The sequence below is a fragment of the Tenrec ecaudatus genome, chromosome 4, assembly GCF_050624435.1.
Source record: "Tenrec ecaudatus isolate mTenEca1 chromosome 4, mTenEca1.hap1, whole genome shotgun sequence".
NCBI lineage: Eukaryota > Metazoa > Chordata > Mammalia > Afrosoricida > Tenrecidae > Tenrec > Tenrec ecaudatus.
Genome location: NC_134533.1, coordinates 203,862,348 through 203,877,508, shown reverse-complemented (window position 1 = coordinate 203,877,508; position 15,161 = coordinate 203,862,348). Strand labels below are relative to the sequence as shown.

The 15,161-nt window shown below is 56.2% G+C and overlaps 1 protein-coding gene across 1 annotated transcript in view; it reads right to left on the bottom strand.

Annotated features, from left to right (window-relative positions):
- The window catches only part of DOCK3 (dedicator of cytokinesis 3), a 158,007-nt gene that overhangs the window by 12,150 nt on the left and 130,696 nt on the right, over window positions 1-15,161 (bottom strand). The window contains exons 26-30 of the mRNA XM_075547434.1: window positions 10,399-10,484; window positions 7,961-8,056; window positions 4,699-4,759; window positions 4,177-4,270; window positions 2,063-2,211 (exon numbers count right to left, since the gene is read on the bottom strand). Of these exons, the coding sequence (XP_075403549.1) occupies window positions 2,063-2,211; window positions 4,177-4,270; window positions 4,699-4,759; window positions 7,961-8,056; window positions 10,399-10,484 (486 nt within the window). The remainder of the gene's footprint in view (window positions 1-2,062; window positions 2,212-4,176; window positions 4,271-4,698; window positions 4,760-7,960; window positions 8,057-10,398; window positions 10,485-15,161) is intronic.

The window sequence follows — 15,161 nt, the reverse complement described above, 5'->3', positions numbered from 1 at the left end:
ATGGCCCAGGAGAATGTCTCCCTGATCGATACCCTTGGGTAGTCAGGTAACGAACACGGTACCATCGATCAGCTTAAGGCTGATCATGCAGAGGCTGGGCGGAAGAAAAGCTGGCGGATGCCTGGCTTCTGAGGCAAGTGTGCCAGCCGGGCCAAGAGCCAGAAGACCTTCACCTGCACCTCCCCCGAGTCTTCTCCCTCCTGTCTTCCTCTTGCTGCCAACAACGCTTTGATGCCCAGTACCCCAGCCCTCAGGAGTGCGTGTCTGCTGCCACCTGCCTCCGCCCTTCCCAGAGCCATCCTTTCAGGAACTGGCTCCTCTCACCCGCTGGCTCCACTGGGTGCTGAGCAGAGAAGTTGAACCTTCTGCATGAGCCCAGGGAGTGTGCCTGATAGCGGTCCTGGAGAATGAGCTCACAAGAAAGGGCTTACTGAAGGAGCTCCCCTGAAATTTACAGTGCAGCCTGGGCTGCAGGAAGGAGTGGGGAACCCCACAGAGGCCATCTGTGGAGCCAGCAGTCTGTCTCCCTTCCCGCCCTGTGGTAGTTACTTTATTTCATGTCAACTTGAAGATATAATACAAGTGTAGGGGTGGAGTCTAGCCTGTCAATCACGTCACAGCCTGACTGTGCCTCCTTGTGGGTGTGGCCTTCTCATAAGGAGGGTCCTGGGGACCCTCTCTGCCTTCACCTTCCTGCTGGTGGACTCTGGTGGCAGCCAGAGCCCTGCAGATGCGTCCACCGCCATTGGATCCAGGAGGCTTTGCACCACCGGCCTGTGATCTTCCTGTATTCTGCATCACTGTTTTTGACTGCGAGAGTCCCAAGAAGGACTTACAGACTAGTATCGGACTTATGGACTTGAGTTGGACTGGGCTGGGGTGTTTTCTCACTATGTAAGGACTTCTTAATATAAAATTCTCTCTTACACATGTGAGTGTCTCTGGGTTTGTTTCTTTAGTCCACCCGGCCTCACACACCACCCATCTCTAACGTTCAAGTAGGTTCTGCACCTCACTCCCTGGGCTATAAGATGGTTCACTTCTGCCTTTTACTGTTACCGTGTGGGCTGAAGAGGTGGCCATGGACATTCACATGCCCCCCTGGGGCTCCATCAGTTGGCCAACACTCCGCTCTGTGGCCAGGGAAGGAATGGCAAAGGCTGGCACAGTGTGGATCCACACATGCTCAAGTCAGGCTCTGGGATGGGTTGTGTGCCGGGAGCTAGTGGGGAGGGCTGATATCTGACCTGGGCCTAGTGAGGTCATGAGTGGCTGTCTGCCTGGGCTGCTCAGGGGGTAGTTCCTGCTTCTCAGTGGCATTCTCTGCACGTGCGGGCATGCAGTTTCCCAAGGAGGGCTTTGGCAGACACAGACATCTCTCGTGTGAAGCGCAGTGGGAAGACTTCCTGGTCTATGGGCAAAAGCTACTCGAGCTGAATTTTTTTGTGATTAAAAAAACTCGTTTTATAAAACTAGTTTCACCTTATTTGAGTACACTAAGTTCCACAAGGCCTGGCCTTCCCAAGGCATGGACACCTCTAGGTGGCTGGGCCCCACCCGAGGGGCCTTCCTAGGGATGCCAGCAGGCTGGTTGGAGAGCCCCCAGGAAGCCTGAACCTATGCTGGCAAGGCCTGCTACACCCGCTCGCGTGGGTGAAGGACAGATGGAGGGTAACCCCAGAGACAGAGGGGCAGTGAGGCCTCCTATTGGTCACAGCCAGGATCCACCCATTCTAACAGCTCACACTTCCCGAGGCAGAGGAAGGCCAGCAGACACTGATGCCATCCCAGGAGGCCCTCTTGTAAGAGCATCAGCTGGGATGTGGGGTGGCCCCTCTCACCCTGATCTGGAACCGGCTTTCCAGCCACAGAAATCTGCTGTTGAATTTTCTCTCCCTCCAGAGACAATCGTGCTGCTTCCAAAATGGGTGGCTGGTCCCCCCACCCCCGACCCCGACCCCCCTGCAGCTGCTTTCACCCTGAGTGTCAGGAAGCCATGCATTATGGCAAGAGCTGGGGCAGGGCGGGGTGGGGCGAGGTGAGGCTGCCTACGGACACCCACCTTGCCCTTGTTGAAGTAGTGGATGATCTTCCGGCACAGTCCCTCTTTCCGCTGCCACTCCGTCTGGGATGGGTAGTGGAGGAACTCCCGCAGGGGCCGGTCTCCCCACTGCAGCAGCTCACAGTAGAGGAGCAGGGTGAGTGCCGCCTCTGGGGGCACAGGCAGGGCGGAGGCTCAGAACAGCCAGGGCCGGAGGCCATGCTGAACAGTCGGCCAGGGGAAAGGGGCCCTGGTTGCCAGAAATGAGGGAGACCGGGGACAACGAGGGGTCACCTTGCTAGCCACTAATCCTTGTTGGCAGCACTCAGGTGCCCGGAATCCGGGTAGACACCCCCCGTGCCCCATGGCCTGGTCATCTGCTCTGGGCTCCAGGTCCGGAGGGCCCGGTGACCAGATCCCTGCATGGTTACTTCTATAAGGACCACAGGCGCCCTACCTTGGGAGGCTTGGCCGCACCAGAGTACCTCTGAGTTCCTTCTGCCCCCTCCACAGAGCAGCCTTTCCAGTGTTCTCAGGGCCAGCTCTGGGAGTGCACACTGACAAGCCTCCCTCAGCTCTCCCCAGGCTGGCCCCAAGGGCCCCAGTTCTGGGTTGTGCCCTCAGCAGGGCCAGGCCAGGGAAGAGCCCTTTTCTGACAGGCACCAGAGAGCAGAGGTGTGAGTGACAGCCACTGGATGATGGGCCTGGAGCAGGCAGAGGCTCCAGTCCAGAGGGAACTACGATGACGCTGGCCCCAGTGGCAGCCCAGCCACCCCTCACCTTTTTCCCCTGTGGGTGGTACAATTAAGACGTGTGCATGTGTAGATGAGCTAAACACAGCAGCCCCTAAATTCCAGGAACCACAGCCACGGCTCAGGGTCCTCATTATGGAGTGTTTTCCGTTCTGTTTGCTCAGTCTTCAGTAGGCAGCTCCTACTGGCAAATTAATTAGTTCTTGCTTCTGCCTGTGCTTCCCCACGAACCTACTCCCTGTGACTGTGAAGACTAAAATCTAATTATTTCGTGACCCACTTCCAGTTTTAGCCAGGCCACTTACTGGGCTCCCCCTCCTGGCCCCTCTGCCTGTGTCCCAGCCATGGGATTCTTTTGCCCAGGGAAGCTCATGTCCCCCGCCCCCCCAACCCCCCCCCCCTGCAGAAAACCCCTGCTTCTGGGACCAGCACCTGTGGTGCTCAGGAGTGTGGGAGTCACGTGGAATCGTTCTTCCTCCCAATAGGCTTTTCAGCTGTTCTCCCAGGGCACCAGGGGCAAGCCCAGGAGCAGGAAGTTCTGCCACGGCTGGCCCGAGCCATGCATAAGGTCTGCAGATGTCTTTCCCGAGGCCTGATGGGCCCTAATGCCCCTCTCCCTGCTCCCCCACAAGGTCGCTGAGCCAGGGGGAATAGAGAAGGGCAGACTCAAGCATGTCTCTTGAGATTTGATTTCTGCCAAGCTGTCCTTGTCAGAGTGGGCTCTGTGCCACACCCTCTCTGCGGTCTGGGCTCTGGAAGGAGGACTCTCGGTGTCTAGGGCTGCATCTCGCTCTTACAGTTGGAGGACAAAGGCAGTCACCACACAGGGCGAGCGAAGGGAAACCCCGTGGCTGGGCACTGCTGTGGAGGAGGGCGCTGTGTGTGGTGCACTGCAGCACCAGGTGGTTGGGCAGGCAGGACACACCGGTGTGCACCCCCTCCTGGAGCAGGGGGCTCTCGGCACTGGGGCTCGTTGGCATTTGTTCTGGGTAGTCAGAGTGTGTTCTAGCTGCACATGCAGGGCACCTGGCTGGCCTGTCAGGAGGCCAGGAGCGTACTCCCCACGCTCCCAGCACAGCTCGGTGTGGCACTACCGTGGTGCAGGTGCAGAGCCAGGCCTGTGGGCGTTCCTGCACCGTGGTCTCACGGAGCCCCACCGGCAGGCCCTGTTTCTTTGAAGGCTCTGTTCCTCAGGTGAGCTCGGGATGCTCTGAGCCTCTGAGGGGGCAGCTGAGAGTGGCGCAGAGGTTATGGCACACAGGCACTGGTGAAAGTCCCGCCTGCCTCTGTTCCCCGACATGCCAGTGCCACGCTCTGCAGCCATGCACCCTCCTCCCGCCTGTGGCCCGGCTGGGGCTGCGAGTGGCTCTCCCCACAACTCACCCGTGTAGTTCTCTGCCTGCAAGTGCATGTCACAGAGCTTGTGGATGTAGCGGATGTACATCTCTTCTTTGTTGACCTCAGATTTGTAAAAGTTCTGCGGGAAAGAGAAGGAGGATTACACCTCCTGTAGCCCCCCAACAGGCCAGATGCCGGGCATGCTCAGCAGGAGATGGGGCGCTGGGGAAGGGAAGAGAAAGGCCCAGCTTGGAGACAGACCGGCTGCGGCTGCGGCAGGCATTGCTGGCAGCTCTCCTGGAGCCCCCTGAGGCCGGGAAGAGGCCGGGCATCAGGGCAGACCAGGGGGCCAGGGCCTGGTGGGAGCTGGAACACACCAAGGTCCGCGGGGACTTACGAGAGGTCAGGCGAGAGTTATGCTCTGAAGGGGGCTCATTGTGTTCCACTCCCGAGTGGGAATGTGTCTGATGGGGGCAGGCTTCCAACAGTTATCACCAGGTGCTGTCATGGCTTGCACCCTGCGGCAGTGATAGGCAACCCTCATGTGGGAAGGTGCAGGCATCTCACCATCAGGTTCACGGTGCAGCCGACCTTCTTGTTCTCCGTCTCCTCTCCTTTCATGCAGTCCCTGTAAGGCGGGGCGGGGGTGGGGCGGGGGGAGAGGGGAGAGGAGGGGCAGGGGTGAGCGTCCAGTGACATGCAGGGTGCCACTGGGACAGCACCCAGAGTTATGGTGTCACTGGGCTCTGAGAATGACCCACTCCGGCTGAGGCTCCGTGTAAAGCACTGCATGAGGAGCGACATGACATTGCTCCTCTCCTTGGGCCCCTTCTCACCAGGGAGTGTGGGACAGGTCCCGGGGCACCTTGAGCCAGGGATCCACTGCATTCAGACCCACAGGGCCTGCATGTGGTCAGGAGGGCCTGGGGCTGGCCTGTGAGGCCCAGGATGATGGCAGTGTTGGGGAGATGCTGGGGTTGGTCGAAGCCCAGCTGCGATGGGAGGGGCAGAGGCTCCACATGAGGAGGAGGTGCATGAGAACCTGATTGGTGAAGACTCCCATGTACACAACCTGTCTGCCTGCCGTCTCTCGGTTGCTCCCGGGAGGCTGTTAGCAGTTTGTGAGGTCCAGCCTGCAAGGGTCAGGGCAGAGTGTGTCTCCACTGACCAGAGCAGGGTCCAGTGAAGAGGTGCACGGCCATGAGTCTCCAAGCCTTGGGGTAGTCATGGAACACACCCAGAGGTGCCCGAGCACACAGAAGGGCCACTCTGGGGTGACGCACCCAAAGGCTGGGACACTGAAAACCTGCACCCCTCTCTTGAGGATTCTGGAAAGCTGGTGTCCCTCCTACAGTGACCGGTGGCCAAGTTGGCAGCTCTGTGGGTTGGGAACCACAGTTGCGTCCTCTTTGGGGGGAGGGCTTCCTACGCCAGCGCACTTCCCCATTCCTTTGAAGCCAGACATGGGGATCCTGCACACCCACTGCCAAACGTGTCCTTGGGTCATGGCAGCAGGGCCAGGAAAGAGCTGTTGACTTTTTCAGGAGTGAGCCCAGGAGCCAGATGGCTGACTGGTTCCAAGCCACCCACAGGGTAGGAGGCCAGCAGGGTCTTAGCGGATGGTCTTGGCAAGTTGTGGTTCGGATTTCCTGGAAAGCAGCTGAAGGGCTATCAGGCTTCATCTTCCCCTCGACCAGGGCCAGAACTTTGCACCCCAGTCCCATACCCAGAAAAGCATAGGCTCCCCCACAGGCTCTTCCTCAAATGCCGCCCCTCTGCTGCTGCCACATCCCCAGCTCGCCTCTCCCAGGCTCCGCATCAGTTCCATGTGCTGGCCCGACAGACAAGACCCTCTCCAAAGCATCTCACTCAGGGGCGCAGCTGCTGTTACCCCTTTTGTTTTTTCTTTGCAGGATTGGCCAAGAAGACCCTTCCCCAAGAGGCGCCCAGAGACTCCTGCCCACCCGTGTGCAGTGAGCGGGACTGGGCACGGACCAGCGGTCAGACGGCCCTCAGCCCAGTTGCAGAGGAAGGCTCAGCAACGGCATCTTCCAGGTAGGGGCCCCCCTTACGGCCTCAGGGGCTTCGCAACCATAGCTCTGTCCCTCACGTAAGACACCGTTTCTGCAGCTTGTCTCCCACACAGTGTGTCTGGGATTAGCAGGGAGGCTGCCATTCCGAGACCCTCAGTGCCGTCTGAAATGGTGGCACCTACTGTAGGTCTGGGTCCTTCTGAAGGACAGCCGAGTAATTAGTTTCAGCATTTTCTTAAAACATTGAGCTAGAGAGCACTGGGGTAGAGGAAGAGACTTCCTTGGCTCCTGCGTGGCCTCTCGAGCGGGTGAACTCGTGCAAGCAGTCAGTGTGTGCAGGCTACCCCCCGGGGCCCTGAGAGGTAGGACAAGCCCACAGTCCTTAAGGACCTGGTTCTCTTCTGTCGGGGAGACAGGCGGGTGACAAGTCCCCATCGTCGGGGGTGACGTATGCTTGGGAAGACGAGTGCCCCGAGTCAGGTGAACTCGGGACTGGGAAGGCCTTGCTGATGGGGGTGGGCTGAAAGGGTGGGCTCTGGGGAGTGGGGGTGGGGGGATGGGGACACAGCTAACAAAGGAGGGCGGCAGGGAAGGGCTGGGCCCCACTCTTGGCAATGGCATGCTCTGCGGTGTCTCCCCATTGGGGACGACAAGGGGAACTGTGGGGTCAGAGGCAGCTTAGGTAAGGGCATGGCACACAGGGTTCCCATAGCAGGGCCATTGCTGCTTTCCTCTCTGTTAATACAAAGCAATGCGGTGAGGTTTGAGTATGAGGGGCCGGCGAGAGACAGGGCCCCAGTTGTCACATGAGGAGTGGTATTTTGTTCTGTGAGCGCCCTCACTGGGACAAGACGCGGAGGAGGAGATGAGCTTCGGCCACGCACCTGAGTTGCTTGGGGAACAGTCAGTATACCAAGAACTCCCTCTGGGGAGCAGAATGAGGGTCTGGACCCAAGACATTCATCCCTGCTCTTCCTCTGCTGGGCCGCAGGAAACGTTGTTAAGCCCTGCACTGAGGATGAGAGGCAGGTCCATGCCTACCCCGCTTCTCTGCTGACGGCAAGCGCAGGGAAGGCTGGGGGCATCATGTCAGCAAAGGCCCTTCCTGCTGGAGAGGCCCCAGAGGGTGACTCCGTCAGGACTGAGGACACGTGCTGCAGTGTGCACAGCACACTCTGCTCCAGGCAGCGGGGATGCGCGCGACGCCAGCTTGTGAACTTCTCAGAAGGTGCAGTTCTAACGCCAGCCAGCCCCGTGCATGGGGCACCACAGTCTCCGCAGAGCCTGGCTTAGCATCTACTTCAGTGGCACCCGGAGGGGCTGCCCCACCCTCAGTCCTGTCCCCGGGGCTGAGAAGGCCCTCTCTCAGAGTTTGAACATCCAGTGGCACATTAGTGGAGACAGCGCTCATGGCAGGGCTAGTTTTGATGTCTGCGTCATTCCTCCAGGTCCCCAAAGGACACCTTGCCCACCACCTGAACTCTGCTCAGAGAACAGTGGTGGTTGCAGTGGTCACTTCTTTGTCACTTGTGGATGAATTCTACAGCCCCGATACGATGGGAAGACAGGCTTTCTCAGAAAGCTCTACTCCATGATAGCTCTCTGTGCGGTCGCAGCATCAAGTCCTCTGCTCCCCCTGCAGCTGCGCCCAGGAAAGACCCTGGACAGAAGCTCCTTCAGGGAACAGACAGCCTCCCCAGCAGGGCATGTGTCCCAGGGTGGAGGCTGCGGGAGGCCCAGACCGACTGGGAGAGTGCCCTTGGCAGAGGTGAGTGCGCGGGTGCTGGGGGAAGTACCTGTAGTCCAGGAGACGCTCCATGAGGCGGGTGACCGAGGTCACAAAGGAAATGCCGGTTTCACGCCATGTCTCCTGCTCAACCTTCTCCAGCAGGCTATTGGTAAGTCGGGGGTGGGGGGGGGCGGGGAGCAAATGCAATTCATGAGTCCTCTCTGGGCATGTGAGCCACATCCCAGGGCCCGGGGTCTTCCCTGGGCTGTGGCGGATCTGGAGACAGCAGTCACCACACCGCAGGCTTACCTGGGGTAGGGCCCAAACAGCTGGGTTCTACTCCATGCAGCAGAAAGCAAAGACAAGGAGGTTATGGAGCTGACAGCAGCAAAGGAAGTGCCTCCCCTCCCCTTGCCCAGGGCCCCTCCTCTCAGGGGGACACTGCTCTGTAGGAACTGCTGCATAAGAGCCCACGGAGGGACGGTCACTGTTCAGAGCCAGCCTCAGCAAAAGCACACACTGGCCTCTTCATGCAAACCAAGGAGGGAACTCCCACCAGCAGGGAGAGTCCGGGAGCCATGGCCAGCCAGGCCCGGTGTGAGAGGGTGTGCCTACTCAAAAGGTGCCAGCGCCCAGAGCTAGCTGTCCAGGGTCTCTGCTCCCCTGCCAAGCCCGGTGTCTGAGCCCCTCTGTTGGGGGTGGCGCCCTGACCCCTTTTTGCCCACTTCACAGGTGGACCCAGGGCTGCCCTCATTTCGCATCACTTGGTCCCTGCTTCCTCTGCACCGTCCCTCATGCCGCAGCCTGGCTGTCGTGAATGGTGCTGCCACCACAGCCATCTCCCTGCACAGAGCAGGCTTCATGGAGAGCGAGGGCTTCCCATAGGACCCTGTGAGCTGTGTGCACAGACCCGCCGCACCTTAGTGAGCGCTGGTGGCAGGCAGTGGGTGAGCTGGGGAACGCTGCTTACTTCACCCTCCTTTTACAGACTTTCCAACCCACCCCTTTGTGTAGAAAGCCGCTGACAAGCCTACGATGCAATGGGATTGTGCTTGAGTCTTTAAGAAATGAATTAGCCTATGCCCTCCCCCCCGCCCCCCCCGCACACCCACAGGGACATCTTCCTCAAGACACAGGTGGCAGGACAGCTTTCCTGGCTTTCAGTCCCCAGGCTGGCTTGAGAGGAGTCTGTGAGACACTATAACCAGCTAATTCCGAACTCCAGGTCTCTGTATGCTTTCTCGACTGCAGTCATAACACGGTTAGCGACTAAGGAAGAGGTTTGGCTGCCTCATTCCTCAGAAATCCTAAAATTTCTGGGAATACTTTAGGAATGTCCTCAGTGAAAAGAGACATATGAAAGGATGGGCTCATTTCCACAGATGATGATAAACTGTTAGACTTCACACTCCTGGAAAAAGTGGGCCCCAAGGGCAGGAAGGAGGCCTCCCCAGCCTCCTAGAGCCGCTCTTGCTGTCCCCACAGCCAGGCTCAGTCTCCCACCTCGAAGATGGGAATAGGGTGGTCTGCCTTTCTCATCACAGGTGTGTGTGAGGACCACGTAGGGGAAGGCCTGTCAGACCTTTTATACCATGTCCACTTCCAAGCTGATGTCAAGGGTCATTACTAGGAGACACGGTGCTGCCTTCAAGGGGAGACTGAGACAAAGAAGCTCTCAACGCAGCAAAGGACAACTGATGCGGGGAGGGGTCGCAGAGCTACAGGTGGCTTAAGGTTTCCTTGTGTAGGAGAATGGTATGCCAACATCATTACCTATCTGGGAGGATGGGCTGCCTCCAGTCCCTCTCCTACGCTTTATCCTTGGACAAGGCCTGAGGGTTTTTGGCCCCTGCCAGCTCAGACGGAGGCCACGGAAGGGGGCACAGTAACTCCATTGAGAAGCAGGGAGCTGAGACCTGTCCCAGGGTTGTGCAGCTCACGGTGCTGTCCTGTGAGGAACCCTGGCGGTGCAGTGGTTCTACACCGGGCTGCTAACTGCGAGGTCAAGAGTTTACTGCCAGCTGCTCCGTGGGAGTCACAGTCTGGAGACCCCCACGGGCAGTGACTCAATGGCAGGGAGTCTGGGTTTTTAATTTGGTGCGGGGGGGGGGTGCTGTCTCACAGAGCAGGGGAAAGAAGACTCTTGCTTTCTAAGGGGATTTACGCACTGCACCCCACCCAACCCCCTGTCAACACAGAGCTTTAAACGGGTGAGTCCTCGTGCAGGTGAACTGGACGTGGCGCATTTCCCGTCAGCACCGGGAGCTCACGGAGTTGCAATGCTCTCTACCTCCCCACTGTCTACGGAGATGCCGGAAAGCTCTGATGTTGGCATGCTGTCTGGTGGACATGAATTGACTGTCGCCTCGACTAGGACCAACACAGGCCTCTCCTGGCACCCGCCCTCTGAAGCCCGTCCAATGCAGGTGTCACCCTAGCCCTCAGTTACCCTCTCCACCCCCGTGACCAGCCTGAGTGGGAGACCCCGGGGCTAGCACAGCTTACAGCAGGCCGAAGAGCTCCCTGTAGCTCTCGTCGCCTCTGCCTTCCGAGACCATGCTGTCCAGCTTGTCAATCAGCTCGGCTTCCACCTAGAGAGAAGAGAGCAAACTGCACACTCAGCCAGCCTGGTAGAGAACTGCTCTGGAGGACGGGGCGTGCCGGGTATCTCGGGTGCTTCCGGTTTGTCTGTGCTCTCAGTGAAGTTCAGCGAAGAGCACCAAGAAGCCACCGCGCCACCCCCCTCATGTGGAAGAGGGGTCCCATGTCAGTCTCCCCATCTAAAGCCAAAGGCAAGGGACTCCGTGGAGAGAAAAGTGTTTTAGCTCTCAAAGGGGATTTGGTCAAGGATTTTTCACTACTAAAAACGTTCATTTCAAAACTGTTCTGCACCTAGGCTGTGCTAGGAACTTTACCCTCTCTCTGAGGGGGGCGGGGAGTGAGATGCAAAGTCGCAGCCCTGGGAGACTGCTCCGGCCACTATCTGCCCCCCCCACCCCCCACCGAGGGCCCGCACTGCGAGCACCAGCACCCAGCACCGCCTCTCCTCCAGGGACCTGTGAGGGCGGGCAGCAGCCCCCGGTCCTTTCCTGACAGACCTTACTCGACTGACTTCAAGGTGAGAGACTAGTTCTAAATGACGTGGGATGAAATCTTGTCGACCTCACCTGTACAAGTGTGGTATTGTACAGATAGATGCTGCATATAAACAGGGAACTAGCATGGCTGGGGTTTAATAACAGCTACCCTAAAAGCATCTTTGGATACAACGGGGAACTGAATGAGGAAATTCACGGAAGGCAGTAAGGCCTCTCAAGTCCCATTGGCAGAACATGAGAACAGATGAATACACACTACCCTGTGACAGGGAGCGCATACTGTGCCTGGTCTGGCCTGAGAGTCAGTGAAAGACACACCCTTCAGAGACATCGGAACCCCGAGTCCACGGTCCTCGGCGAGCGATGCAGCAACCCTCTGTGTCGACAACAGCAGTGGCGGCAGCTCCGGTGTCACGGTGTCACGTGAAACCAGAGTGAGCTGGGTCTAGACGCTAGCAACCAAGGTGCCTCCCACCCCCTTAGAATTTGTCCCACCAGACTCGGTTCGCCAACTCGTACAAACCTTCCAAGGAGAGAGAATCTGAGAATCACAAGGAGTTTCTCTTCGCACGCATGGGTGCGGGTAGACTGTGCTGCCCAGCACAGGACCAAGGTTGAGTGCGAACCTGAGCAGCAGGAAGAGCAAAATATGCAAAAAGGAGTCTAAGCAGTCCACTGGTGTCGGAAGCATTCTGCGTGGACCGCTGGATCTTCCACTGCCCAGATACCTTACTAGAAACAGAGAGTTTCAGCACCCCTGGCTTGCTACATCAGAAATTAGGTGAGACGGGTGCGGGTGCTGTGCTTTGAGAAGCCCGTCCGGTGACTCTCATGCCTTCCGAAGTCCAAGAGCCTGTGCCTAGGCAAAGGAGTGGTGATGGAGGGCCGTGAGGGCTTCACGCCCGCCCCTGGAATGTTCAAAGAAGAAGTCATCAGGAGAAACTGAGATGCTTCAGAAAGAGGCGTCTGAAGGTGACCACTGCCAACTGCTGTCCAGCTGCAACGGGCAGTGACTCAATGGACAACAGACCAAGCCACTGCCTGGTCTGAGCCACCCACCATCGTCACGATGTGTGCGCCCACTGATGGAGCCACTGGGTCGGGTGGTCTCCCGAGGGCCCTCTGCTCTAGGATGGCCTCTCCCATGACGTCCTTCTCTGGGGACTGCTTTCTCCTGGTCACATGTCCCATGCACTTGCCACGACGTGCCATGACCCTTACTTCCAAGGAACAGCTGGCCGCTCTCCCAAAGCAGATGTTAGTTCTCCTGGAAGTTCCCGCCATGTTCACCTTCCTCGCCAGCCCATCATTCAACACATCCATTCTCCTTTGGCCTTCCTTGCCCCTCACCCAGCTCTCCCCTGCGTCTGAGGCCCCTGGACACCCCGTGGCCATTCAGTCTTCAGTGACATCTTTTAGAGAGACCTCCTGAAGCAGGTTTGTCCAATGCCACGTGCCGTTTGATTCCCAACGGCTGCTCCCGTGGAGCATTGATTGTGGATCCAAGTAAAAGGAGCTCACTGATAGCCTCAGCTTCCTGCGTTTACCATAGTGCTCCCGGTTGGCCCAGTGGTGTGGCTTATTACTTTCTTTATGCTGAGGCATGGTAGCCTTTGATCTGCGTTGGTGAGTGCTTCAAATCCTGTTCCCTCGCAGCAAGGAAGGCTGTGTCACCTGCATTTTGCTGGAGTCTGTAACCTAACTTCCTGGGTTCTCTGCTGGGCATGCAGGTTGGATCAGTATGTGACAGGGTACCACTCTGAGGCACACGCCTTGCTTGATGGTAAGCCAAGCGCTACAGCCTTTCTCTGTGCAAGCAGTGGCTTCTCAGTCGACATACAGGGGCGCCGTCACTCCACTCCTTATGTCCCCACTCGTTCCGTCCACACAGTCGGAGGCCTCCGTCCACATGTATTTCCCCTTCACTCTTTTAACAAGTGGAAGCAACTTTAAAGTGGGTCAAAAGGGAGATGAAATGAGCTACTACATTTCGACCTACCTGTGTCTGCTGTAATTGACTTCACAAGGCTGCCTGACAACAGGGCTATTCAAGTCCCTCAACCATGATCGCAAGGAATTCACCAGAGGCTAAATCCATTTGGGGATCCTGCAAATGGGTTTTGGGTTCCACTGTCCTCCATAAGCCTTCTGCAGAGCAGGTGTGCACAACTTAAGCTCTGATGTCATTCCCTTCATGAGACTTGGATGCTACTTAAAATCCCTGGATCACACAGGCTGGTGTGCATCTTCCATGTGGACTTAATTGACACCTCATTTAGATGGATGCTTACTTGAAAATATGCCTTTAAGACCCCAGACACTACTCTTCCTGAGAGCCAAGCAGTATCTAGTTTCTTCCCGACACTCTGCTGTAGCACCCACATCTTCAGAGATCTCTTCATGAAGTGAGCATCGAGCAGGGCCATGTCTTAAGAACTAGTTGCTCTTCAATTGGGGCTAGAATTAAGTGCAAGCCCAAATCGATTCCTGCAGCCATGGTTTGTACATGTGATCTGGTTCGCCTTATTGACACCATTGTCATGTTATGGTAGGGGACATTATCAGTCATTCACACTGGGCATTATTTCCACAGCCATCAAATCAATGCTGACTCATAGCAACCCTGTAGGTGGAATTGCCCATGAGCCTCTGAGCCTGCAAACTTTCACAGGAGCTGAAGTATCATCCATCCCTGTGGAGTTGGCTGGTGGTTTCGAACTGCTGACCTCGTGGTTAGCAGCCCAAAGTGTAACCACTACATATTGATAGTGTTATTTGCTTAGTCAATGGTATAACACTTAAAACACTGTTGGTCAAAGGAAATTATACAAATACAGGCTAGCTATGAACCACAATACATGAATTGTTGACTTCAACAGATTAAACTCTTAAGTGAGCAGACAATATTTATACAAACAATGGGGTTGGTGATAAGGCAAATATTTCAGTAATATTCACTCACAACACCAGGGCCACCCCTACCAGATGAACACGTCATGATGAAGCAAGGAGGCATTGAAATCTTACGTAGATGGTAGTTCCTGCCCACTATTTCCTGGGCCCCTCAAGGTAAGAGATTTGAACCAAAGTCCTCTACCTGCCAGTTCGAAGCCCTTGGGCTGGTGGATTTGTGGCAAAGCTCTGTTCACTTCGTGGGTGTGGTAGGTACATCATCTGGTGTCGACCTGAGGAGGGGTGGAGTCTAGCCTGTCAAACAGGTCGCAGCTTGATGACCTCATTTAGAGCCCCACAGAGATCAATCGCTCACTAGAGGCCAGATACATGCAGACTCTCTGCTTCGTCTTCTTGCTGGCAAGACACATGGAGCTGTGCTGATGGCAGTCAGAGCCCTGGTGCTGGAGGAGCCACCTGGAGAGCCCTGCCAGCGCTGACATGTTTCCACCACCACTGGATCCACACGACTTTTCACCCAACTGGCCTGTGATCTTCCTGCATTTGGCATCACTGCATGTGTTACATTGAGTCTCAAGAGGAATTTATGGGTTGGTATCGTACATATAGGCTAATATAGGATTTATGGACTTGATCTGGACTGGGCTGGGATGCTTTCTTAATATACAATTGCTCTTTGATAGAAAAGTCTTTCTTATACACATGAGTGTTTCTGGATTGGCTTCTCTAGTCTACCCAGACGAGCACAGTTTTTATCTAACTTAGATGGTTGCTTGTTGTAAGACAAGAGATGCTTGCTTTCCGACAGCTGGGCATATCTGGTCTCCTCACTGTACTTTGCTATAGCTAGCACCCATGTCCTCACTGAACACTTCATCAGGGCAAGCACTGAACAGGGCCACATCATCAGAACTGACTGTTCTCAGATTAGGGTTTAAGATTAAGTGTGAGCTCAAAAATCGATTTGTGTATCAAAAGGTTATCTATCTCCATTTTATAAGCAGCAGTATCAGCTTGTCGAGATAATCTAAGTGACCTCTATGAAGCATTCACTAATTCTAATAGGATCATGACTCTAACCCAGGGATGGGGCAGTCCAGCTCAGGGGCCATATAAGGTTTGTGAAGTCTTCAGTATCAGTTAATATAACACGCCTCAGCAAAGAGAAGCCATTCCGAGCCATCACATTAGGGATGAGTTAATTAAATGCTTGGCTAAATCCAGCAAACTAATTTTTAAGTGGATAATTTTATATGG